Raw genomic sequence first — 24687 nt, forward strand, 5'->3', positions numbered from 1 at the left:
TCAGCTTATCTCTCTCCTGACAGCCCTCGGATAGCTCCCCAGCCTGTATTAGTTTAAATGCAATTTATTCTGGAAGACTGATAATAGGGGTATTGATTACGCAGGCCTTTGGAAATCACACCCTCATTTCACTCTGTGGAGGGCAATGATTGCCATTCCCAGTTCATTTTCTCATGAGGCTGTGAGTACTTTGCTGTGGGAGTCTTTCTCCTGAGGCTCCTCCCGTGGCACCTGGCAGAGGTGCAGGGCTCAGTTACAGAGGTCCGAGGGCACACGGGGTGAAACCAGCTCTCAGCACTGCTCAGAAGCCATCAGGCTGCTCAGAATGAGGGGAATGTGCAGCACTGCTGCACCAGGAAAGCATCCTCCCCTCCAACTAACTTCCTCAAGACACACAGATACCTCTGCTCTCGGCAAGGTCAGTCCTGACCCAGCACATTCTTGGGGACACTTTGCTCCCAGCAGCTATTGCCCCCTGCCTCCACCTGTCCCAGCTTCTGCTGATGCTCCTCCCCTGCCTATGCTGAGGAACAAATCTGGACAGGCTGAACTATCCCTGCTGGGTTTCATTAATTTCCAGTCCAGCCTTTCCCAGACACAGCTTTGCTTTCTCTAGAGCTGCTTGACCAGATTGACCTTCGGTGCAGGGCAGATCCCCTTGGAGGCTCTCCATGTTCCCTGTTTGGGCTCGCTGTTGATCCCTGCCTGCAGCTGTGCACCCTGCTTGACCTCTGCAAATCCTGCTCCCTGTGACCCTCGCTGATGTGCACGACTTGCCAGCTTGCTCTGCACAGCCTGCCTTGCTGGAATGTTCTCCTCTGGCAGCTTCATCCCTTGAGAACTGTCTGTAACACAGGGTTTGTGTCCATTCTCACCCACGGTGAGCTCTGGGGAGCCTGGAGCATGCAGCACACCTGGGAGCTGCTGAGCCTGGACCAGCACCACTCTGTTCTCAATGAAGCCAAGCCAGGGTGCAGAGCAGAGGCTCTTCACCCCCAGTTTCTGAGCCCAGCTCAGGAATTCCTTCTGAGATGCTAATTCTGCCTCCTGTCCTAAATATTTTCAGTTCTGCCCTCATAATCAAGGGCAACCTTGAGAATATCTGCTTTGCCACCTTCACCTTGCCTGAGATCCCTCTGGCTCTTAAGCTGAACTCCCCAGCTCTGCACATCAAATGTTTTTATTTTCTGCCCCTATTCTCTTCTATTTCCATTTCCCAGCAAACACTCTCCTCTCCAGGCTTGACTTCTGTGGACTTGTGGGTTTGCTGGAGCCAAAGCTGAGAACTGAACCCCAAGATACAGCCCTCCAGTCTGACACCAGAAGTTCTGTAAGCCATGGATGGCAGTGGTGAATGCTTTTTGAGAGTATTAGAGAGGCTCTGCAGAGCAGTTCAACAGAGACACGCCTCGGAGGCTGGAAGGATGGATTTGGTAGCACACCTGGCTCTCCTGGTCCATTTTTCATTTATCCATTTACCTGGTCTAAGACAACATCTAGGTATTGTAGAGCAGCTGTCTGCAGGAGGTGGGCTGGCTGGGAATGCTCCCAGCACCACATTCACCTTGGAGCAATGCCAAATGTATCTTTTTTGGTAAACACAGAAGTTTTCAGCAGAAGAGCTCTTAGCTCATAGTTCACTGGTTGCTCAGTCAGAGCACAGACATGAATTGCCAAGGGCCCCACCTCCCTTTTAATACAGCAATCTCTCCTCCATCTTTCCCCATCCCATGGTGACCAAGCCCAGCCATATATTTGAAATTTGAAGCTGTGCTCAAAATGATCAGAATTTTCAAACAGGAGCCTGGGAGGCACACAACAAAGCCAGGATAAGTCTTTCCTGTCAAGAGACTGGCTTCACACTCCTCATCTGCCCTGAGCCACAGGCTGTGGAGGGGCAATTCTGTGCTTCGTCCCAGTGATATAAATCCCACACTGCTTGGCAGGATCCTTCTGAGTTGATCCAAAACTTTTGACTTCCATAATATTAATGCCAAAGGTGTTAAAATATCCCATTTGCAATTCTGCAAATACTTGCTGGGCTGGACTACAGTCTCACTCTTGGTGTAGTAAATCAGAATTTGTTTCTGAAAGAAACTACAGTCCTAACACTGCAATTTGGGAAAAACAGTCTTCTTTCTAGAAGGCATAATTGAGCACCCTTCAGCTCAAACTCAAATTATGATCCAAATTCAATGTTTTCACATTTTCTCACTGTGAAGAACTGAATCCTGCCAGAGTCCTCGTATAAAACTCCACTCAAGTTCAGCCTGGTCTCCAGTTGTTTGTCTGCCCTACAGAAAACATGTTTTTTTTTTTATTTTGGAGAGGAGCAACACAGCACCCCATAACCTTCAGAGCCACTCAGAGGACAGTGATCAAGTCACCTCTGAGCCCTTGTATGAAGGAACATTTTTCAGCTGCTTCAGTGCAGGCATGGAGAGGCTGGGTGGGAAGAGGGGATGCAGGGATCCCTCCTCAGGCACTCACCAAGGGCAACATCAAGCCCATTCCAGCTCTCCATGCCCAGTAGGACATGTCCTGTAGACAACTCCAAGAATATATTCACTAGGCAGCTCCTCAAGGGTGTAGGGAGGGCAGTGGGGCTGGCAGGGCAGTACTCACCCCCATGCTCGCTCCCAGCCCAGCACTGGCTGCCACTGCCTTCCACAGGGATGGTTAAAAATGCTTTTGGAGCAGAGCCTGGTGCTCTGCAGGGACTGGAGCTGCCTCTCCTGCATGGCAAGGACAGCCACTGGCACCCAAACATCTCCATTTACGGTCAGGGCTGCGCAGCTGCAGTTCTGCATCAGCCCTGGAGCTGATGTTTCCAAAAGGATCCCCAGTTTTGGCAGTGGAGCAGGGCTGGACCCTATTCTTCTGCAATTATTGTGGCTTCCCTGGGGAGACTGAGGCCATTCTGGGGCTTATTTATCCCACACTGAGGATGGGGTATACTGCTGGTCCTCATGCCAAACCTGTATCCAAAGTTAGGCAGCTTCTTCTGATGTAGGCAGGTGCCAGCCTCAGCACCACCTGAAGGGGAACCTTGGCTGTTTTCCCACCATGCCAGCCCAGGTAACCACCCTGCTCATTGGCATACAGAAGTGAGGAAGTAAGAAAACGTGGAAAAACCCCATGGATTGCAATTTCTTGATCATGAGCAGTACTGAAAATACTGCAAAAATGCTAACATTTTTGGGAGGAGAGCAGACTGTTTTATTTCTCCCTCGAGCCATAATTAATGGAGCTATTGCTCTCAAAAGGTGCCATTGCTTCCCCAGCTCAGTGAGCCTCAGGCTGGTGCCAGTGAGGCTGATCCCAGTGGAGTGGGGGATACCAGTGTGCTCCAAGCTGAGCATCTCCCCTGGGACAGCCTTGCTGGTGACACGGTGACAGCCATCCATGTGGCAGTGAGTCAGCAGCCCACAGGGCGCCCTGCCAGCCTGGTGCTGGCTCACAGCTCCAGAGTCTCCCAGTCTGGCTCAGAGGTGGTTCCTGGGCATGAGATGCTGCACCACAGCAGGCACACTGCAAACAAATCCTGGGCTCCTCAAAGACTCCTCACTCACTCAGAGCAGAGCTGGCTTCGAGCAAGGCAAAGAGGGATGTTCAGTGCATCCTGACAATTTTGGCTGTGCATGTACAGGTGTCACTGCCCACGTGCTTCTGGATGCACCTGCATGCAGTTGGGAGGTAGAAATGCTGCAAGAAAAGTTACTCAAAAAGTGTCCACATGGACATATAGGTGGGTTAATCACCAAAATACCCACGGGTTGTGCTGACCTCCCCGTCTCTCCCTGGCTTAGTGCTTCCTGGCAAGAAGGTTAGAAACAAATTGCCCAGTTATTTCCTACAATCAAACTGCAGAGCTTTCAGACCCCACAGACAGCTCTGCTACGAGCCTCAGATGAGCTCCATTTCTGCAATAGCTCCTCCAGAGAGAAAGAATTAGGAGGCTTAACACTTCTGGATGACAGTTGCCTGAGCTGCTGTCAGATAACAGGCACAGCCAGCCGGTGCAGGAGCCAGGATCAAGCCAGGCTGTCTGATTCAGCCATCCCAGAAAAAAAAGCCATGTGTATAAAACCCACATGAAAAGGAACGAATTGCCAATTACGCAAAAGTCTTTAAATAAAGCAACACAAACCTTTCATGTGCAGCAGGCAAATGATACACGGTCACTGGGAAATAATATAACTGATAGGGAGGCTGTGAGTGGGGAATGGAGGAAATCCATTTTCCAGAAGTATGAAAATGGACTTGCTCACTGAAAAAGATTAGCTGGATAAAGCCAAACAGTTTAAAAATAAAGAATTGCGCTAGAAACTAAACATGCATCAAACAGAAACAGGAAAAAAACTCCCAGACTGTAAGATCCAAGGAGCCACACTCTGCTCCTGCTCAGAAAGAAAAAACTGTCCAAAAACCATGCTGTATAAACTTGCCACACACCCTAGATCTTCAACAGGCATTTATCAAATGAAACACACACCAAATGCAACTCTTCTGCCTAATCCCAAGTCAAACAGCCTTTGAGTTTCAGACCCTCAGGAAGAGATTTCCATATGATCCTCCTCTGTCTCTGTTTATGATTAGCCCTTCTAAATTTCAGCATTTATCTGACAAAACACATTGGGGAAGGTTTTCTTTTATCCACAAAGCCTGTGTTGCTGCTTTTCCTTAGCTGCTGCTGCTGCACCACTCTGCAGCTGCTTGATCTGGGAGGACAAGACTTCAGTCAAGACCCTTTGTTTGAGTCCAGCCAGGATCTCTTTCCTGATGATGGGAACCCCAAGCCTTGCATTATGTGCCAACACTGAAGCACGCCAGCATTCACAGAGGGGGGTTATAAATGCTGCCTCTGAGCCAAAATCTTATTTTTGGGGGATGGTAATGCAAATAAAACCCATGTGCCTGGTGGGTCCAACTGGCAATAGCTGTGTGGCCTGTCAGAGGGGTTTTTGCAGTTTTGGGAGGGAATTTGTGGTGTTGAAACATTTCAATCTGGCCTGGCAGAGCTGTCACACTGAGCCACTGCTGATTCCTGTGAGCAGAAGCACCAATTCCACTCCCTGTCCTGCTGCAGCCTGGCCCTCATTCCCCACCAACTGATAAATTTCAAATGATATATTCATGAACCCCCATGTCTGATCACAGCTAATTCACAGACAGAAAGGGAGTACATTTGCTTAATACACTTCTTTTTGCAAACACCCTGATTGTTCCCAGATGCATCTGGTTTTACCCAGCAGCACTTCAGGCAGGATAGGAAATAATTTCATCTCCCCAGAGTCACTGGCCAAAGCTGCTTCAAAATGCCCCAGGAGCCCTCCTGCACCCCTTTTGAGGGAGCTGTACCCAGCTCTCTCCTTCAATCAGACCCAGCTTCTTCTGCTGTTTTTTTTCTACACCAAAGAGGAGTACCCCAAAGATGATCAGAGGGCTGGAGCATCTCTCCCATGAAGAAAAGAGGAGAGAGCTGGGGTTGTTCAGTGTGGGAAAGAGAAGGTCCGGGGAGACCCCACTGCAACCTTCCAGTACTTAAAGGAGTTTTATTAAAAAGAGGGAGAGTTACTTTTTCCATGGGCAGATAGAGATAGTTAAAGGGGGCATTGTTTTAAACTAAAAAAAAAAAAGAAAAAAAAGGAGGGATTTAGATTAGATGTTAGGAAGAAATTCTTTACTCAGTTCTAGTGAAAGGTGGCCCTGCCCATGGCAGGGGGAGTGAAGCCAGATGGTCTTTAAGATCCCTTCCAACCCAAACCTTTCTGTGATTCTATGAAAATACAGCAGCAGGATCCCTGAACCCTTCTCCAGGCAGAGCACCTGATATCACACACACAAGCAGTGAGAGGTGATGTAAAGCCAGATCCAGGTTAGGCTGTTATTTTGATCTCACCCGTGGAGAGAAATCAAATTTACTGATTACCAGTGCTCCTTCCTAAACTCTCACAGGAGTGGAAAAGCTTCCAAGAAAGGTTGAGGCTGGTGTAAAGGAGGAAATTTCACATGAGAATTTAAGAGACTAACTCCTGAGCAATTCAAGCCAATGCAGGTCTAGATCTTGAGGCCAAACACAGCTATAGAGGAACCTCTTGCATGGTAAAACCCAGCAAACCAGCCTTATGTTCCAGCCCATGGCAAGACACCCACAGAAAAATACAGCTTTGAAGTGATAGCCAGAAGCTTGAGCTTGGATGAACACTTTATTTACAGCTTCCAGTTCAATTCAGCTACAAGATAAGGTAACACTAATAAAAACAACGGTGCTCAGAACTTACAAAACAATTTTTATCTGAAATCTCACAATAATATACAAACAATATGGGTCAGCTGGTGAGATTTCCCCTAGCAAAGTGCTCGTTGCTCCCAGAGGGAGCTCAGTCCACTGGGACAAAGAGCTGCTCATCTTGGTAACCTCAGCCCACTCCTGCTGTGTGGAGCAGCTCCAGCACCACCCAATGCTGGTGGCTTTGCCTGTGCTTTACAGGCAGGCAAACCAAAGTGTTGTGCCCATGTCTGCAAAGAGAATCAATACTGGAGACATACTCAAGTGCAAAACATCCACTCTCCTCTTCATCTGCTCCACCTAAACGTGATTTCACCAGAAGCTACCTAACAGCATTGTCATTGAGCCAGAAAAGCATCTGAGGTGCCTCAGTGGACATCCCTGTACATGTGGGGGCACAGAGGAACTCAGAGGTCTGAGTACTGCATGCAGCCAAGGTTACTGCTTTTTCTGGGCATGAATTTTTCATCATCACCCTCCTGGCTTCCCCCATTCACACATTACTTGAAAACAGCAAAACGATTTGTTGTACTAATAAAATTCAACCATGGGTCACTTGCAAACTAGTTAGTGTGATTTACAGAGCAATTTGCTTCCTCTATTGATTACAAGGAATTCCACTGAAGGTGTGATCAAACACTTAAAAAAACATAATGTCACGTGGCACCATTTCTGCTCCCTTGGAAGTGGACGCATTTTCCCACACCAGCCTCCTTGGCTGTCATCTTCCTGTGGTTTTTTAGTGTCATTGATCAAACCCCAAATAAGTAGGTTGGCCAGGGCAGCTCACATAGATTTCCTGCAGTATATTTTAAGCTGTGATTATTAATATACCAAGCAGTGCTTTAGCAAAGCTATTCTCCAATAGTCCATTTTAATTTTTAATCGAACTAAGAAAAATTAGAAAAGGCATTTAGATGACATAGGAAGCCAAGTGCTGTGTCCTTGTGATGAAGGTGACTAAACTTCCCCCCAGCCAGCTGCAAAGCATCAGAGAACCTGGTACAGCCTATGCAGAGACCATTGGTATGGTGTTTTGTTTTAATTACTCATCCTGATTTAGCTGCTCTTGTTCCACCCCTGGCCTGACTCATGGTTATCCAGGCACTCTCTGAACACACTGTGTGTCAGGGGCAGCTGAGGGATTTCACCTCCTAGATGACTGTAAAAACATTACCCATTAACAGTTTTGTGATGGCATTTTTAAGCAACTTTCCAGAAGGCGAGGCTGAAGAGGCTGAACGTGCTTCCGGCGATTCAAGTCCCCTTCAGCCATCCCCATTCAGGTGCTGGGCAGGATCCTGCCCCCCCTCCCATCTTATCAGCTGTAGCCAGGGCATTTGGGTGCAATGGGAAGTTTCATTTCCTGCTGCTTTGGCTGCCTGTGGAAGCCTTTGTAAAAGGAAAGACATTCTTCTAATTCTTGCTGTTAACCCATTGGGGATCTCTGAGACAGGAGCCAAAATTGTCAGGAAAGTGGAGGATGCTACAGCTTTCACCAGCCAATCCTGACAAAGCCACTACCAGACTCTCATTGTTTCCAGTCTTCCTTCTTTTTTCAAAAGTAAGAAATAAGGCAGATGGAACATGGATGAATTTTAAATACATATTTGTGTTTGACACATGAACCTACAAGAAATCCCTGCCTGTGGCATGACCACCACAGCATCTTCTGCTGCCAACCACATTCCCAGTGCTGGTGGGATCATGGGCACAATCCCCTCAGCACTGAAGCCCAGCAATTTAGGATGGCAAGCAGAGAAGCTGGAGGTATTTTAAGCAGATGCAATGCATTTCTCATAGCTAAGCAGTGCCTCAAAAACATAGTTAAGAGATATAATAACAGTGTAAAAAATGACCAGAGGTATATTTCTATCTCATTGGCAGGGACTGGGTCAGTTTTGGCACAGAATAAAGTAAAAATATGTCTTGAATTAGTCCTTCCCACAGATATGCCTTTGCAGATCCTTCCCAGGCAGCACTACTGCATCTTCCCTGAGCTCTGCAGGCGATCACAGCGTGAAGCTGCTGAGAAAACCAGCTGAAAACCCTTTACTCTCCCCACCCTGGTGAAAACCCACGGCTGTAGCAAACTATCAAATGATGAAACGTGCAGTTCCTACCTGAACAAGGAGCTCCAGCTTCCGGTCGTCAAGGAGGTGCACTTGGCATCTGCGACCCTCTGTCATCTGCAAGGGAGAAGAGGAACGTGTGTCAGGGTGCCTGGAGTCACAGCTTAGCACGTGCCTGCTGGCTTCCCCCAGCACAAGTTGGAGCCTTTCATTCGATGCAGTCCTTTTGGCTTGTGTTTACTTATTTCTTTTCAAATTAATCCCCCTTCTTTTGGCACCAGGGTAAAGAAAAGGCTGGAAGGAGAAAAAGAAAAGCCACCCTGGTAGCTGTCATGGAGTGCATCTGGTGCCTGCTGGGATGCAGCTGCCAGGAGGAGGGTGTTCCAGTGTGGACAGTGGGTGGTTTGCAACACAGGGGCCCTGATGTTTCATATTGAGGCCTCCAGCTCTGAAGCTGGCTTGGCTGGCAGAGGAGACATCCAGGAAAGTCTCCTCAAGCCCAAATTTCCCCAAGCCCCTCAACAGCCGTGATCCAGCCATGCCACAGGGACTGTGGAGCCAGGCTCCTCCCTGGGCTGTGCTGATGCTGCTCCCTGGAGTGGCACCAGTGGCTTGTTTGGCCCTGAATCCTGAAATGGGCTTGTCCTACTTGGAGTATTCTACTCAGGATGTAACACAGGAGCCACTTCTGACATCACTGTACTGGTCCAAAAGTGCTTCCACACCAGCAGTTATTACAGTTAACAAATAATACCAATGAAACTATTATATGTACAAGGCTTATATGAGACTTCCAAGGTCTACAGATTGGGGTCCTAAGAAATAAATGAGCTGTGGTCTGAGAGAACTGCTCTACAGTGCATCAAGCCCTCTCTTGCACAGAGCACCGTGAGTGAGGAGCAACTGCGCTTTGCGGAGTTACAGATCCCAGCTCAGTCCCACAAAGCCCTTCAGAGACAGGCACAATCCCACTATCTGTTAATGGGATATGGGCAGCCTTAAGCCTCTTTGGCTCTTGGAAATCCCTTTCTCAGCACGACTTAGGCAGCACACGAGCAGGCCCCCTGTGTGGGCTCACCCTACAACACTCACAGACACCTGGACCTATGTTGGCACAGACCCAGCACAGCCCCAGAGCTCAGCTTAGCCCCCCAGGGACCCACCACCTGCAGCCAAGGCAACTTCCTGTGCTTTGCATGGATCCTAGCTCAATTTAATAATATTGCTTGCCATGGTGACTCCCAAAGTATCATCAGAAGGGAGCAGAGTCCACAGGATACTGGCAGGGGGTGGTCACAGGCTGCTGGAGACACAAGTGCTGCAGCATCCTGGGCTTCCTGCCCTCATCCACCACCTCTTCTCCCCAGTGCCAAGCTGAGCCCCTGAGACAAAACTGCCTTGCAGAGAGTGGGAAGTGTGCTTGGGGGGGTTAACTGAGGACAGCTCAGCTTTCTGCTTCAGCTCTGTGGGTTAAAAATCAGCTGCCCCTATCAGCTGATGGGGCTGGATGTGCTGGCATCCAGGAGGCAGTGGTGGATGCTCCACCATCAACTTTGCCCATTTAAGAATCCAGGCATTGTGTGGCCATTGCCACAGGTCAGCCATCTCCAGCAGCATCACCTTCATCCTGCTATCTCTCAGCACAGGAACCCATCAGCCTCTTCTAGGTGCTTCTGTCCTCCCTCTTGACAGCTCTGTTCCACATCCATCTCTCCCTTTCCTGGTACCAGCCCCTTCCACAAAACAAAGGTTCTAGTATTCCAACAACTCCTTTGAACCTTAAGCTGACCATTGAAGATGCACAGTTTATTATGAGAAAACTTCTGTCAAAATGAGCTTTTCCCTTCAACTCAACCACAATTTACAATTCTGGAAGGCACAATCCCATGCGACTCACGCAGAATTTACCCCTTTTTGTTATTCACATCAACATGCCTCTATCCTGCACGCCAAATCACATCACTTTCCTTCTCTTCTTCCATCAGCACAACTGGAGCCCTGGCATTGCAGCCAAAGGAAAGCCTTGTAAAACAAGGCTTCTCATAAATATCAACCAGTTACCGCCATGGCAATAAACTGTCTTACGAGAATTTCCTCCAGTAAGAAATGTTATGCAAAATATGGCTTCTCCTAAGGTGTATTACTTGGTGAGAGAGATTTTTCACTATTAAACAGCTTTCAGCTCAGTTGTAAAACTATGCCAGAGGCTTACAGAAGGGCTTTGCAGTGGTTTCTCCTGCTTGGAGGAGTTGTGTGGGTCATGTTCACACAGGCACAGAGAACCACAAGCTTCCTTCACTGGGCTTCCCCAGCAGATAAAACTCTGAGTGCCTGAGCTGTGCTTTGACATCTCCCTCATCCTTTTACTGTCACATATCCACTGCATCTCCAAGATGGGGAATATGCACTGATATTCCAGCTTTCACATGAGTTTACCCAAGGCAAGAGATAAAGCAGTGAGTTCATTGTGGCGATGGTAGGGATGGGGACACAGCCCTGCTTTCGTGTGTTATGCTCCATTGGCTATAACAAAGTTGAAATATGAATAAAAGAAGGTGAAAGGGGGACGAGAGAACATTTTCTGAGATGTCTGACTTTGTGCTGTAGTGTTTCAGCAAAGTGCTTGCTTCCCATGCAGAGCTTCTTTAGCTCTCTGTGCTTTTCCAGCCCGGAGTTTCATAACCCCTTAGTGCTTTTTCACTGCTAAAAGAAATCCCAAATGCAAACAGCTGGGAACATGAATAAATATCTGAATAAAGCAAAGCTCTGAAATGCAGCACATGATGGCTGACTAATTGAAAGGCCTTTCATGAACATCCCTTGAAGCTCAGCAGGTCCACAGGTTGGAGATCTGCTACAGCGTTTCCTTCCTCCAGCCACGGGGCTTTTCATTTGCCTTAGAAATGAGCAGTGCTTTCCAGGAGAAAAGAAAAGAAAGTAGAGACATGCTTCCTACTTGATATAAGCTAAAATATGATGGTCCTGCCCTCCCTCCTTTCTGCTTTATTATTCCACCAGGTGTCTGAAGCCCACATTATGAGCTTTTTTGCATTGTTGGATCAATACAAACTCTGCTAGTTCGTCAGAGCAAGGAACGGGAGCATTTCAAAGCACAGCGAGAAGGCCCTGATTTAGCACAGCCTGTCTGGGTAAAAGATGCTGCCTCTGACACTGTGCAAATTGGCTGCTCTGCACTATCTGCTGCTCTGCCGTGCACGGGGCTGTTGCTGCCTCCTGCAAAACCAGACAGGGAATGCTTTCTGCTTCCCTGTGCAATCAGAGAAGGGAAATCAACACCAAAGCCCTGTGGGTGGGAGCAGGAGATCACCAAAATGAGCTGAGAGGACCAGAGTTTGGATGGAGGGAGGGAGGCCACAGGACTGAACTGAGGTTCTCCTTTCCCAAGGCTCTTACCCAGAGAAGGATGGGGAGAACTATTAGGTTCTATTTCGTCGGGCTAGGGTTTTATGAGCTTTCAAAAGGGAACTTAATACACCCAAGGATAGTTTAGCTATTACCTTTGGAGGCAAATAATGAGCAGGATGGCTTCTGCTGCAGTGTTAGAAACAAAAAGGTTTAATAAAAGGCAAAATAACAAACAGAAAATCCGAGCCAGGTACAGAGGTCTGCTCCTGGTAGAAACACCTTCACAAAAGCAGTTTAGTTCTTTTGTCCTCCTCTTTTTCTACCTTATGGGCCAGATGGAACTTTTTGGCTTCCATCCACTTAGGTGACCCCAAAGTTTTAGTGAGGCTTCTGGAGTCCTATAAGGTGGCTTTTCACCTGATCATTGGGAGAAACTTCTGGGCTTCTTTCCTTTTTTGGGGGACAAAGGCTAGCTTTGCCATTCTGTCATTAAGGGGCACTCTCCTACACTCCTACAGAGAACTAAGCTAAGAGGGACTTGAACTAAGAGGCACCAAGGCATAGCTTTTCCTTCACCTTCAAAAAGCAAAATCCCAGCAAAGGGACAAGAAACAATGGCTGAGCAGACTTCCTGACAGAAGTGAAACTTGGTGTGGCAGGGAAACAGGGGAGTTCAGTCCTGATCAAGTCCTGGTTTTCACAGTGAGCTCAGTGAGATTTCCTGTACCAACACAGTCCCCCACTTTCCTTCTGGAGGTCAAGACCCCTCTTCCCTAACTCCAGAAATTAAAAACCCAAGTTCAGCCTAACAGTTGAGATGCCCTTGATGCTCAAAGGCAGAGAGAACACTCAAACATTTCAAGTGAGGTGAGACAGCTCCTAGTTGAATTCCATGGCTATCCCTGCTCACTCAGCTGCAGCTCTGCCAGGATGCTGCATCCACACCAATCCCTCAGATTTCCAAAGCTTCTCAAGACTTGTGAAGAGGTGGGACTGTGTTACTCACTCCTGAGTGCTAACAGCTCACCCATATGGCAGAGAGCTGCATGCATTGGGTGTGAATATGGGCCATGAGCATCTCATGGACCAGACTTAACACAAGCTCAGATGGAAACTTTGCGCCAAAATGCAGAACACATTTTTTCCCCACCCAAAACAGCTCAGTAAGTCACATTTTTTTTCTGAAAATCTGCCACTTCTTTTAGTGCCTGCACATGCAGAATGACCCCCACAAGGGCTTGAAGTACTACTGAGCATGAATGCTTTAAAAAAGTTCTGTCATTTATATATGTGTGTAAAGATAATATATCTCCAACACCCAAACACAGATACTGCTTTTAAGGCGCGTGGAGACCTGAAGCAATGTGTTTGTGTGGCTGAGGAGCTGGAGTCTGCAGGAGGGCTGGCTGTACACAGGGCATTACACAGAGCATGCATTCCTTCTCTGCTCCTTGGCTTCTGCACCTTGAGGACAGAAAAACTGATCCCGACCTTTGCAAAACATTTTGAGGTCCATCAGTGACAGCAAGTTCTGACATATACGTTTGTTTAATACAGAGATGCTACAGAAAGGAAATCTGTCTGTGGTTACTCATGGGATCTTCTGAATTGCAGCTGTTTTTCTCAAGGAAAGGACGTTTTAGTTACCTTTATCACAAGACTTTAAATCTCCTTTGGAGGCTTGTACCCAAATATTTACACAACGGGTTTCCTAGGGAAGGCAGGCTGGCGGTTATTTTGCTTTGTGGCATAAAGTGCTCTGATGATTGCCCTCCTCTCTATTCATCTTCACTGTAACTCAAACATTGTCTCAGAGAATCCTATAAACTGTCTGCGACACAGCCCCAAAACCTTCACAACGCTCAGCTAATCCCTGTACACACAACACTTTGTCACTAAATTATCACAACTGCCCACCGAGCTGCTCCATCCAACACAAACAGCCAAGGCGATGGGAGGAAACAGCTCCAAAGAGAACCTTTCCCTTTCAAAATGAAAAAACCCTCCTGGTGAAAGCGCTGTCACACTAAATAACTCAAAGGCACCAAATGCAAATGCTATTTACAATGTCAGTTCTATAAATATCTGTGGCACGTTTCATTAGCTGGTGACTGCAGGAATAAAGAAGAATACAGTGTTTTCTTCCTTGGATCACATCAGAAATTATAATTGGAGGCAGAATCTTTCCTAAATGCTCACTGCCTGCACGGGAGGCAATTACTGTGCTGAATCCACAAAAATCTGTGTCACTCTGTCCACTGTTTGGACAGAGCTGCTGAAAGGAGATAGGGAGAGATGACAGCCCACTGATTACAGTAAACTCTCAGATTAAACATCCTGCTCCCACTTGACCACTTCTTACCGCCTTCTCATCCTGGCAACTCCTAAGCTTGTTGAGAGAGAGGAAAAGCAGTGTGTTTTTGACATCTGCACAGCTCTGTGCATGTGGCAGCACTTCACTTTGCTGAACTGGGGCCAGTCTGGCAAGCAGCTGCCTGTAGCACTGACCAGCATAGCCTCTTCATGTGCCTGCATCTGTCTGCTGTCTCCTGTCCTACACTCACACTTCAAGACCCTGGAGGAATGGACTATCTTCCTTTTTATGCCAGGTGTTTGCAGAGCATCCTCCCCGTTGCTGGTCTGCATCTGCGCTTAATAAATGTTACTGATGGTGGCTGGGATGAGGAGGGATGTGAGTGTGCAAAGAGCTGAGCCACGGGGCTGACCCTTGATGGGGACCTGGGAGGGGGAACATGAGGAGGAGGAGGAGCACTGGCTGGGCTCTGCCCTTGGGGTTTGCCTGTGTTTGCAGTCATAGAATCACAGAATCATTAAGGCTGGAAAGACTTCCAAGGACACCAAGACCAGCCTTCAACCAAACACCATCATGCCCACTAAACCATATTATGAAGTGACACACCTACTCCTTTTTCAAACGTTTCTGATGATGGTGACTCCACTTCCCTGGAAAACCTGTTCCAATGCCTAAATCTGGTCCTTTAGGTGTGACTCAATGGGAAAAATACCTAATGAAGAGGAGGAAGACATCTGTTGGTGCAAATCTGGTTCACCTGTCCCAGCCATGGGACTTACCCACTGTCCTGCACTGCAGCATGGTCTGCAGCACTGCTCATGCCATCCCCTGGTCCAAGCCCAAAGCCCTCACACTCACTTCCCTGCTCTTCCTTTTCACTAAAATGGGCAATATCTGAGGCACCTGTGCCTCAGTGGCTTGAAGCTCTGAGGATGTGAGACAGGAGAAACTTATTTCTCAATACAGTCCTCATTTCCACTATTTATTTCCACAAGTCTTTCCTAGATAAGTGGTGAACTGTTTGTGTTACTGTTTTTTTTTTGAAGAGGCAGAAAAATGATTTTAATTTGGCCCATTACTCCTGACTTGTGAGCAGAGGTCCATGTAGCCCGTCCTGTCTGCCAAGATCAGCAACACAGTTCAGAACATGAGCTGAGCTTTCTGAAACAGGCAATATAGAATCACAGAATGGTTTGGGTTGGAAGGGACCTTAAACACCATCTAGTTCTAACCCTTGTGGTGTAGGAACGCCACCTACTAAATCAGATTGCTTAGTGCTCCATCCAACCAGGTCTTGAACACTTCCACAAATTTGGTATGAAGAAGTAGGAACCCGTTAGACACTTTTTGTGTGTGCCCATTAGGCACTTTTTCATTCAAATTTGTTCATGCTATTTTCTCTTATGGGAAAGGCTATTTGGTACTCTGGAGCAGGAGAGGTTAGCTGTAAGCCAATTGTTTTTTCCCCTGGGAAGGGTATCCCAGCTCTGTTCTCAGGCATTTGTCACCTTCTAGCAGTACTTTGGTAAGAAAACCAAGATGTTGCATATTCAAATAAACTGGAACAACCTTTAAAGTATTCAATTTCAAGGAAACTTGGTGGCAAATGGAGCTTTGAAGCTGAGAAGAAGGACCACAGAAATATGCCGTAGGAATGGACGATGGTGATATGAAGAGAAGTAGCCAATGGCTGATGCATAACCAGACTTCACCTTCTAAAGCAGTGTGGGTTTCCCAGCTATGGAAGTGCTTTGAGTCTCTGAAATACATGCACAGTCCATAGCTGGATTGAGTGGCCAGAAAACAGCAGCTGACAATGATGCAGCACCTCCCACAGGTTTGACAGCACCAGAGGAATGTATTGTGTGTGAGGCCTTTGGCTTTCCCTGCGAGCTTCTTTATCCCACTCCTTGAAAAATGAATGTCCTTTCCAATGGATTAGTGAATGGAGGTAAAATTGTCAAAACCATGGTTATAGGTACAGCTCTTCAAATCCTCTCCTATCCCATGTGAAGGGAGTGGTGTTTCACATTTCCCATGGCATGGGGGATCTGCATGGGGGATCTCTCCTACACCCAGGGGGATCTGCACGGGGATGTGTTTCAGAGGGGTTGCATCAATGACTTCTGCAAGTGCTCATTTGTCAGGAGAGAGGAGAACAGCTTCTGGAATTAGAAAGCAAGAGCCCTCCTGGAGAAGGGAGGTGGGACAGTGGTGTCACCCTGTTGGAAGCACCACTGGGATGGATGGCGTGACCCAGCCATTGTGTGGACGCCGACACGGAGCGATGGGACAAAAATTAAGGCAAGCTGCGGGCTGAGTGACCTGGTGACTTCCCTGTTTTGTCTTAGGAGCTGACAAAAGAATTCCTGGCCTGCCCAGGGGCTCCTCGCTTCCTCCACACAGTGCTTTCCAGCCTTGCTCGGGCTCGGCATCACCCAGGGACATCTGCACAGGTTATTTTTCATGCTTCCCCTAAACAGCACTCAGCAAAAATGCTCTGATTCAGCAAAGCCCATAGCTGTGTCCATAAATCCCCTTTATTTCAGTGTGACATAAGCAAGTGTTTAAGTGGCTTACTGTATCAGGGCTGAAATGAAAAACCGTCTCCTACGGTCCTTAAGTCCATTTACAACATCAAGCAATAACTCTCAGGCGAACTTTAAAGCCGGGAATGCCGCGTCTTAACCTCGAAACACTTGGTGCTTGAGCCGTGTAGTCAGAATGAAATCTAATTCCACCACCACGTTTTAAACCGAGCAGGGCATTACCCACAGACGCTGAATTACTGCTCTGAGCGCGGCCGGCCCCGCGGCCTGATTTCAGTGATATCCTGAGATAAGAGAGCCCTTTCCTGGACAGACCGGCTTCCTCAATAGAATGGAGGCTGTGCTGGTTTAGGTCACGTATTGTTTTCTTTCTTGAAAATAATACAGATCTAAATCTGTCCAAATACAAAGGGAAGCAGAAATTCTTGCACCCTCCCTGCCCTCTGATGTTGAGGCAGAAGGAGAGGGCATTCCCAATGCAGACTTTTTACTATGTTTGACTCCTTTGCCCCTGTAACTCTTTCTCTTCCCTTTCTTGGCAAGGAAATAAATAATTTGCGACTATAAAAATATACCAGCTTCCAAGAATTATCCCCCTAATAATAATTAAGAATTATTAATAATTAAATAACTATTATTATTTACAAGGCAGGAGTGGAGAGTGTAGGAGTTTTGATATGGCTGGTCAGAGCATCCTCTGAGCTCTGGAGCTGGGGCTGACCACAGGGAGGTTACACAGTCTTCAGTATTATTTATTATTTTTAGTCTAGAGTATTTACTGATCACAGATATCTTAAACCTCACAGATTTGAAACACCTTCTGCACACAGAAGAAGTGTGTTTTGATAAACCTTGACTCAGCTGGTCAGGTGTGCAGGTGGTTCAACATGGTCACCTGCTTTGGGGACAGCATTTCTAGGTCAAGAACATGCCAGAGCTGTTAAAACTTTGCCTCAAACTGGAATCTTGTAGCCGTCTCCTCCACTTTTACTTGAAAAGCCCACATTTCTCCCTACAGCCTTTCTGCACATGCAGCAGGCTGGCTGCACCCAGCAATGGGTAAGGAAATAAATAATAAATAAATAATAGTGCAAAAGAACAGCCCAGCTGCTCCTCCTCCCTCCAGCTTGGGGCTCTTCCCTGCTGGCAGCAGTCAGGCAGATGAGTTTTGAATGAATCAGGGGATAAGGCTTCCATCCTCTCCCAACAGACTTCCCTGCACAGCCTCACCAGCCTGGAAGATCAGCTCCTGCCTGGAGCCAACACCAAGCCCTGGTGAGAGAGGAAGAGCTGCAGTCCTGCTCAGAATTCCAACACTTCTTATAGAGCAGGTGATGAGCTGTTCACACTTAGGGCATCTTTAGGTGAAACCACTGGATCCATATGAAACCACTACAGCCAAAGGGTTGCATCCTAAGGGAAGTGGAAGGGGAATGGCAAGGGCAGCCCACAGCCTCATCCCACCTCACAGGCCTTGGGACTGCTCATCCTGACTATGCTATTCCTCTGCATGCCGAAGGAATGCCCAAAGACTGAAAAACTGCCACTATCACAAGAAAAAAACATTGCAGAAAATAGTCCCCCTCATACCTCTGTTAATAAGACAACAGGTAGACAAACTTCCTTGCCGCCAACTTCCCAGTTAACACCCAAAATAACTTGCCCTGTATATAAACTTCTCCTGATCCAACTCAGCTCAGCCAAACTCTGTAAACATCTTTATTTGGTGATCTTTTCTTTTTGTATTTCCCCCAGGGTGAACTTATTTTCTGGATAATAATCCCTCTAAGGCAAGGGATTCTGCAGTTTCATCCCATGTTTGCACATTGCATACGAGAGCTGTGATCCATCATTTGAGTTGCCAGTCCCTCATGCAGCCCAAAGAAATAAATATCAACAGCAGAGCTAAAATGGCAGGCCCAGAGGGAAAGAGGATAAAGGATCTCTGGTGTCTTTGCACAAGGACAAGCAGAGTGCTCCTGGGATAGGTGCTTCATCAACTTTTGGGCACAGCTGTGCTTCAAGAAAACCAAGATATGCCTTGGAAGGGTCTTGCTTCCCCTGGAAGAGCTCTGTATTCACTCTGTTTGCTATGCACAAAGGACACAAAGGGAATTTACATCATTACAAATGATGTAAATTATCTATAAGGGAAATCCTTTACCAGTGAGGAGCTTGAAGCCTTTTATAAGTCACATCAACTTCTTTGCAAGGACTCCTGGTCACCTTCTGGTTCATTCCCTACCATATTCTGCAGCAAGCACTGTGAGTTATCATAGGATAATGACCATGTGGCAATAAAGTACATGGCAATATGTTGTTATTATTATTATTATTTTTCCCAAAGGTATTATCATGTCTGTTAATCTCTCCTACACCCAATGTGTTAAATTCCTTGTAAACACACATAAAATTTTAATTTTTTTGTACAGTTTCACACTTGAAATGTGGCATACTTTCAGCAAAATGTTCCAGATATCACTTGTTTGTGCATGCAGACAGGGTGTAATTACATGAGAGCATCCAAGTCTTCTGGGAACCCATTCACAGGAGGTTTCGTTCAGTTATAGAAGAAAACAGGACAATTTATTTGCTATTGAAACTAATGTGATTTGCCAGAGGGAAAAAAAATCAATGTGGGTTCATAGGAAGATGACCAAAGTGACCCAAGGCAGTGGAAGTGATAGTATGTGTGAAATACTTTTAAAGGACAAATTAAGATTTATGGCTTGAAGTGTCCTTTTAGTGCTCATTGGGTGTTTTGTACTGACTGTATCACTCAGCCCTGGGAGGTGTGAGTGGTGCTGGCCTGATCAATGGAGCCAAGGCACTGGGCACTGCATCACTCAGGTACTGTAACAGAGAGGTCAATGGAGAGCACTGAGCAGTGTTATATATAGCACATAACAGAAAACACACTTACAAAAGTCATTCCAGATGTGAAAAAAAAAAAAGGCAAAATGTTAATCTGTGTACAGAACTGTTGGTTTTGTTGTTTTTTTTCCCCCTTCTTGTTTTGAATAACACTCCAAGAACTGATATGCTTCCAGTGGGAAAATATGTCACCAGGCTGTTTCCAGCCACTGCTAATCAGCAGGTCTGACACACTCTTGATGTGGAGAGCCAGGGCTGTGGCTGTGCCCAGGCTGGGCAGCTGCCAGCAGTTCTGCCTGAGCAGCAGCAGCTGCCAGGGTCAGTGCAGGGTGGGAGCAGCCCCCAGAGCTGGGTTTCACGGGCAGGACGGGGTGAGATGCAGAGCACGTTCAGGTGACAAGCAGCTGACTCATCCTCGGAGATGCAGGTGTTTTCAGAAACCAGTCCTGCTTGCAGAAGTCTGGTTTGATGCTCTCTGCTCCCCAGTGCACCACTGCTGAGTGGGGCAGAGCTGCAGGGCTGGGACATCTCCAGGGCTCTGCAGCACACCCTGGATCAGGGGTATGAAGGGGTCCAACCTGCTTTCTCCACTGACAGCTCCTGATGCTGAACACTTGTGTTTCTGGTGAGGACTAGAGCTCAGACTAGCCCCACTCAGGGCTCAAGCAGGGAAAACTACTTCCAGGACACAGCCTGTGCTTTTATACCCCCATTTACAGCCTGACTAATGGCAGGATATTGCACCACTGTATTGAGAATTCTTTTGCTATTGGTGCAGCAAGACCAGGTCATCTCTGCATCAGGGCATCTCATGACATATTAAATATGGACAGTCTGTAACCTCTGCATAGGAGAGACTTGAAATAAACACTTCAACACAAACCTATTTTTTACCATATGCCTCTGCTTTTTAAGAGCCAGGAAAGGATGTTCCTTTCTGGAACCAGACTCAGCAGCTCTTCAGAACTATGAATAATCAATGCAGAAGAGTCAAGGATGGGAGGAGAAGAGGTAACAGCCTGATGCAATGTCTGCAAACTCAGCAGCTGGATCTGATACTCCTGAGCCCTAACTCCCAGAATTCAATAGATTCAATATCATTTTGGAGCAGCCTTCTGCCATGTACACAATCAGCTGTGCCTGTCAGAGGGGACTGAGACAGTGAGGACACAGTCCAGCACTGTTGGATTTGCAGATTTCCCTCAGAACTGCCATCAGCACTCCAGAAGGCACATTCCATGGTGCAACACAGAGGCAAAGCAGACTCGGTGCTTCCCGGCAGCTCTCCCTGGTCTTGGTGAGGAACAAGCATCTTCTCCCAATTCCCACCACCTCCTGCAGCACAAGCCCAGGTGACACCTCCACTGACTGCATAACCACCCCAGCAGGGATGCAAAGCACCTCAAGGAGCCCAGGCCACTTCAGATAGGGCTTCATTCTCTTTTGGATGTTGCTGTTCAGAATTGCAGGAGGCTGTGGAAGTCACCTTCCAGATTTATTTTCCAGCACGCTTCCACGCTGGGGGAGGATGCGTGTGTGCACAAAGGAAGCACTGTGTTTGATTACACATCCCCTAAATCATCCCTGTCCCCTTGCGTGCCCCATTTCACCAGGAAATGAGTGTGTGAGCACACACGTGGCAGCCACGTGTTGGGATGATGAGTGTCTTCACAAAACCCTGGCTGGGGGTGGCCAGCACAGACATTCCCCATGCACAGCAAGGACAAAACCATGTTCAAATGTGGAAAAAGCTCAATCCACACTCCCCTCTCTAGGACAGGTGCCACGTTTTAGCTTCAGATTTTGTGCTGCCTTTCCAAGCTGCTCACTTGATGCAGCAGCTTTCCTATCCCCTGCTTGTCCTGCATAAACCCAGGGTCAGCCCGTGGCTGTTCCACTATTGCAAAGCACTTCCCTGCATGAAACATTTCAGCTGGGAGGGATGGGATGCCAGCAGTGCTTACAGTGTGTGTGGCACAGCTGCAGCCACGTTCAATCCCACACATCCAGGAAACCCAAACAAGGGTGGGTTTATTTTGATTGGGAGATCTGGAGACTTCTAAGAAGAAAAATAAATAAATAATCCAAACACTAGAGCCTGAGCCTAGTGGGTTGGCAAGCCCAACAGCCATTGTCAAAATGCTAGGCATTATGTGTGGAAGTGTACATACAAAAGGATTTCTCTAGCCAAAATGGGAATATCAACCTCTTTTCGGTTTGCAGCTTTCCAGGATATTTTCACTGGACCTTTTTACAGTGAATCTAAGTAACAAAAAGTCAACTTGCCTACCTCTTTTTTTGTCTCAATGACTTTTCCCAAAGAGTACTACACTAAATCACACCTCATGCCACCAGTGCAGGCAGAGGGTGAAAAGATCATTTAGCTACCCACTAGTGATCTTTTCTTGAGTGTGGAGACACAGCAACAGTTCCACACCATGTGAAAATGTCACAGAGAAGCTCAGGACAAAAGCAGAAGTATTGTCTATCTGTTAGGAAAGCAGCAAAGTGGGCTGTAAAGAAGAACATTGTTGGTGGCACGGGGTGGTCCCAGCTCCTCTGGCCTCCTCTCCACCTTAAGCCTGGGCAAGGGATGAAGTCCCACCTCACCCCACAGAGAGGCACCCAGGGCATCTGGCACCAGACTTGGGGCCTCAGAGGAGTATCACACAGCCATGAAGCAGAGGTGCACTGGGAAGGGCGGGTACATCAGGGTCTTCTACTTTTTTTTGGCAGGCAGCCTACTGGAGTAAACCTTCAGGCTGACATCGACTCGTGAGTAGGGGGAGTGCAAAGGTGACTTGGAGCAGAGGAGACAAGATCAAAACTTGTGTGCTTGCAATTCATCAACATGAAAGTGCTCCCAGAAGCTCAGAACTGATCAAATATCTGTCTGGGGTCCCTTCTCAGTGTCAGATCAGAGAGAAAAGCAATCAAAGTCATTTTTGGTCCTTGACAAGGTTCATTCCCAGAAAAGAAGACAGGGGCTCCAGCTCCAGCTCATTGTGTAGCCTCACCAAATTGTGGCTTTCTAGGACATGGCACATACTGAGATTTACAGGAGGGCTAGGGATTAAGTTTTTATAAGTCTGGGAGCAGAAGAAATAGCAGTGGATGTTGTCAGCTGCAGTGGTCCCTGAGGCCATGCTGGGCAATGCACTGCTGGCCTAGGGAACCTGAGAGAGGCTGGGACAGTCTGGGATTTGGAGCTGGAGGAGGCTTGTAAGCAATTCCATCACAGCTTAACCATGTCAGACCTTGCTGCCTGCTGAGCTGCCATGCTCTGCTTGCACTGGGACTGCAGGGCAATTCTCTCCTCCAGCTGTTGGAAGGCACAAGCCAGCAAGGATGACTGGAGATTGGCATTGCTGAGTGACCTTGGGAGACAGCTGTGCACCCCATCCTGTGAGGAAGCATGGGGATCCCAGGGAGCTGCAGTAACCTGCTCTTATGGTTGACCCCATACATTCCCCCAGCTTCCCAAGAGATGGCCATTTGTGGGATGGCTCCCACCTAGATGGAGATTCTGGGTGCAGCTCAGAGAATCAGAAACCTTGCTTTCCTCAAACACAGAGTTTTGAGTAAAAGACACCCAAGTTTCCTGAAAGCTGAGCCTAAGTGTGCCCCACAGCAGCCTTTGCTTGTCCCAGCAATCCAGCTCACAAGAAATGGGTCACACAGAGCCCTTCTGCATCTTCAGGGGACACCACTAAGCCCTGACCCCAAATTTGGTTAATGCTGGATCAACGTGCTCCTTAATACCTTCCCCACGTGTCATCCCCCTTGCAATGCATGACCCTTCCTCCACAGTGCTAACAGACTGCAGCTTGAGACTTCAGTGACTCCCCAGCCTCTTTCCAGTTCTCCCTAATAAAGCATTTTCTCCTTCATCCACACCTGCAGTTTCACTTTGGCTTTGCTGTTAAGCTGTACTCAAAACTGATTCCAGCCTTCTGCTATTACTCCCACAGTAACACCTGCAACAAAGGGGATATGTACCACTGTAATGGACTAGATTCCATGACTTGGGAAGTCTTCCCCAGGCTCATGTCCCTCTTAACAACAACCAGTGCACTAGCTGAAGCTCTTGACCTGGCTAGTTTGACAGGATCTCTCTGTACCAAGTGATGCTGCATTGCTGTAGGGCCCTGAGCAATCCAATGCTGTGACCACAGGTATCATCAAATATCAAGGTGCATTTTTAATGCAATAACCAGTTCAGACATGCAACAACAAGACCACCAGAAACAGTCTACAAGGAGACAAAGTAGCTTGCCCACAAGGGTTGTGAGTGGATCACTGGTGCATCTATGTTCAACATGAGAGATCCCATATTTTTAGCCTGGGCATTTAGAACAAAAATTCACCAAAGAACAAAATGCTTATTTTTCACGTGCATAAATCCACACGCTATGCTCCACTGGTGCACTTCTCCCTTCTGTGGAAACTGATCACACACCATGATGGATGAGCAGCGCCAGCTCCTTCAGCCTGTTTGGTCCTCTGAGGGACACAGCTGACCTTAGCAGCAGCACAAGGTGGTTCTGAGCTGAAGACCCTTCAAAATATCCCCTCTTGTACCAAGAAGCAATAAATCCTCGCCTCCTCATGCTTCTGCCACAGCCCCTTGCTCAGCAGCACAGCTGGGCTGCAGAAACCACGCCAGGAGCAGCTCACCTCCTGCAGAGCGTGGCACATACCTGCCTGGCACCGATGCTTAAAAAAAAAAAACAAACCACCTCCCAAATATTGATATTTGGAAGAGGCTGCCTGTAACTTGTGCCAGGAGGGTCGAGCCGAGCATCCCGGAGGCACCAAGCCGAGCCCGGCAGGCTCAGCACCACGGTCCCAGTGATGTGCAGGCAGCAGCCCTCCGGCGGGCCCCTGCCACCACCCCGAGGAGAAAGGGACCAGCCTGAGGGGTTCAGCTCCCTGGGAATTCTGCGGTGCCTGGCAGGCAGCTCTGGGCAGGGAAGATGGCACAGACCCCCACGCCCGTGACAGAGCCCTCCATGCAGGGGGGGATGCGCAGCAGCCCCCGGGCACCAGGCTGGAGAGCAGCGGGTCCGAGACTCCCGATATCCAGCTGGAGCCGGGCAGAGCCAGGATCCAACCTCTCCCGACAGCCGAGAGGATCCCGGCTCAGCCGAGCCCAGCACAGGCACCACACCCCCTTGGCCGCTGGAAAGGGCGAGCGGTGCCGGCGTTTTTGTTCAGGAC

The 24687-nt window shown here is 47.9% G+C and overlaps 1 protein-coding gene across 8 annotated transcripts in view; it reads right to left on the reverse strand.

The window, feature by feature from the left end:
- FRMD4A (FERM domain containing 4A) overlaps positions 1–24687 on the reverse strand; it is a 356537-nt gene that overhangs the window by 118264 nt on the left and 213586 nt on the right. For all 8 annotated transcript variants that reach the window (XM_064421808.1, XM_064421806.1, XM_064421809.1 and 5 more), the window contains one exon: positions 8416–8481. In XM_064421808.1, the coding sequence (XP_064277878.1) occupies positions 8416–8481 (66 nt within the window). The remainder of the gene's footprint in view (positions 1–8415; positions 8482–24687) is intronic.

The sequence above is a fragment of the Passer domesticus genome, chromosome 5, assembly GCF_036417665.1.
Source record: "Passer domesticus isolate bPasDom1 chromosome 5, bPasDom1.hap1, whole genome shotgun sequence".
Lineage (NCBI taxonomy): Eukaryota > Metazoa > Chordata > Aves > Passeriformes > Passeridae > Passer > Passer domesticus.